Below are 1,568 nucleotides of genomic sequence, written 5' to 3' on the forward strand. Positions count from 1 at the left end.
AAAATGAGAAGTTACAAAATGAATTTGCGTTCCAATGCACTAAGCTAATTACATTTATTTATTTTTTTTTATCTTATTTCGCTCTCTTGATTTCATGTCACATCATTTGAAAAAAAAAAAAAAAAACAAAAAATTTATACGTAAAAATGTAGTATCTCTCCACTTGTAATTAACTTATAATAGTAACCGTAATCTAATAAAAGCTGATTAGTTTAAGATTATGATCGTTATTGGAGTAATAAATCAGTAATGACCTGAAGTAATTTTATGTTTGACAATATCTGTCTAAGAATAAAACTTACTTGGTATTCCAAAGCGATTTGAAGTTCTCTCAATATTTTGGTCAGTGATGGTCGTTGTGTGCGTTCAAGTTGTAAACATTGGTACGCAATTTTTGAGAACCTTTCCAAACACCCCGTTGAAATTTTCTCTTTAAGGCTAGTACTAATGATAGTACCTAGTGTATTCTCTTCATAGCACTTTCGTGCCACTACTGTCAAAAAGTTGGGACCACTACCTCCGTTTATTATCTGCACACATTGTCTTCCGCAAAGAACTTCAAACAAAACAACACCGAACGAATATACATCTGATTCTTTTGTCAATAAGCCTGTGTGAATGTATAAAGGATCACAATAACCCATTGTACCTACAGGCGTAGAAAACTGATAAGTGACTTGCTGATTTGCAAGGCCAAATTTTGACAAACCAAAATCTGCAATTTTTGGATTCCAGTTGTGATCTAAAAGTATGTTTGCACTCTTGATATCACGGTGCAAGACTCTGTGTTGACTCCCCTCAACAGGAGCATGAAGGTATTGGAGTCCTCGTGCGGCACCAATACATATACGAAGACGTTGATTCCAAGAAAGATCAGGGCTACTTAAATATAAATCAAGGCTTTTGTTAGATAGAAACTCGTACACAAGGATACTTTCACCTTTCTCATCACAAAAACCTAAAAGAGAGACCAGATTTTCATGTTTATAAGTTGAAAGCAACATAATTTCTCTCCAAAACTCAGGTGGGCCTTGTCCAAGTTTAGTATCTAAGCGCTTCATTGCAACCATGGTAAGCTTCTTGGATATTACAAGTTTTCCCTGGTAAACCTTCCCAAAGCCACCACGGCCGATACAATTGCATTCACCAAAGTTGTTGGTGGCTGATTTTATATTTTTGAGTGGAATTCGGAGATGTTCAAACTCTTTTAAGGAAGAAGACATTATTTTGATATTTAGGAACATGTAAAGGGAGGAAAAGAGACAGAAGAACTTCAAGGAGTTAAAAACTGGAAAAGTTTACGTTTATGTTCATCAAAATCTGGCAACTTATTTAACATAGATGATAAGCAACCAGCTAATGTATAGATTTGCAAATGACGTATACAATGTTAAATTAATACAATTGCGTACGTTCGTGGCATAGTGATGCTCTAACGACCAAGTACTAGTTGACTATTCGAGATTTCCCAATCCAAATTGGCTCAAGACACATTAACTATTGCATTAGCAGATATTTCTAACATTTATTTTACTTGTTCCACCATAATTGTCTAAATTGCCCTTAAT

The 1,568-nt window shown here is 34.6% G+C and overlaps 1 protein-coding gene across 1 annotated transcript; it reads right to left on the reverse strand.

Moving 5' to 3' along the window:
• Nucleotides 1–227: 227 nt before the first annotated feature.
• Nucleotides 228–1,223, reverse strand: LOC139841161 (receptor-like protein kinase HERK 1). Its single transcript, XM_071831393.1, has one exon. The coding sequence runs from the start codon at nt 1,221–1,223 to the stop codon at nt 228–230; it is 996 nt and encodes a 331-aa protein (XP_071687494.1).
• Nucleotides 1,224–1,568: the final 345 nt, after the last annotated feature.

This window comes from Rutidosis leptorrhynchoides, chromosome 4 (genome assembly GCF_046630445.1).
Source record: "Rutidosis leptorrhynchoides isolate AG116_Rl617_1_P2 chromosome 4, CSIRO_AGI_Rlap_v1, whole genome shotgun sequence".
NCBI classification, from domain to species: Eukaryota; Viridiplantae; Streptophyta; class Magnoliopsida; order Asterales; family Asteraceae; genus Rutidosis; species Rutidosis leptorrhynchoides.

Excerpts from the sequence above, each read along its gene's own strand:
- LOC139841161 (XM_071831393.1), bottom strand. The coding sequence starts at position 1,223 with ATGTCTTCTTCCTTAAAAGAGTTTGAACATCTCCGAATTCCACTCAAA.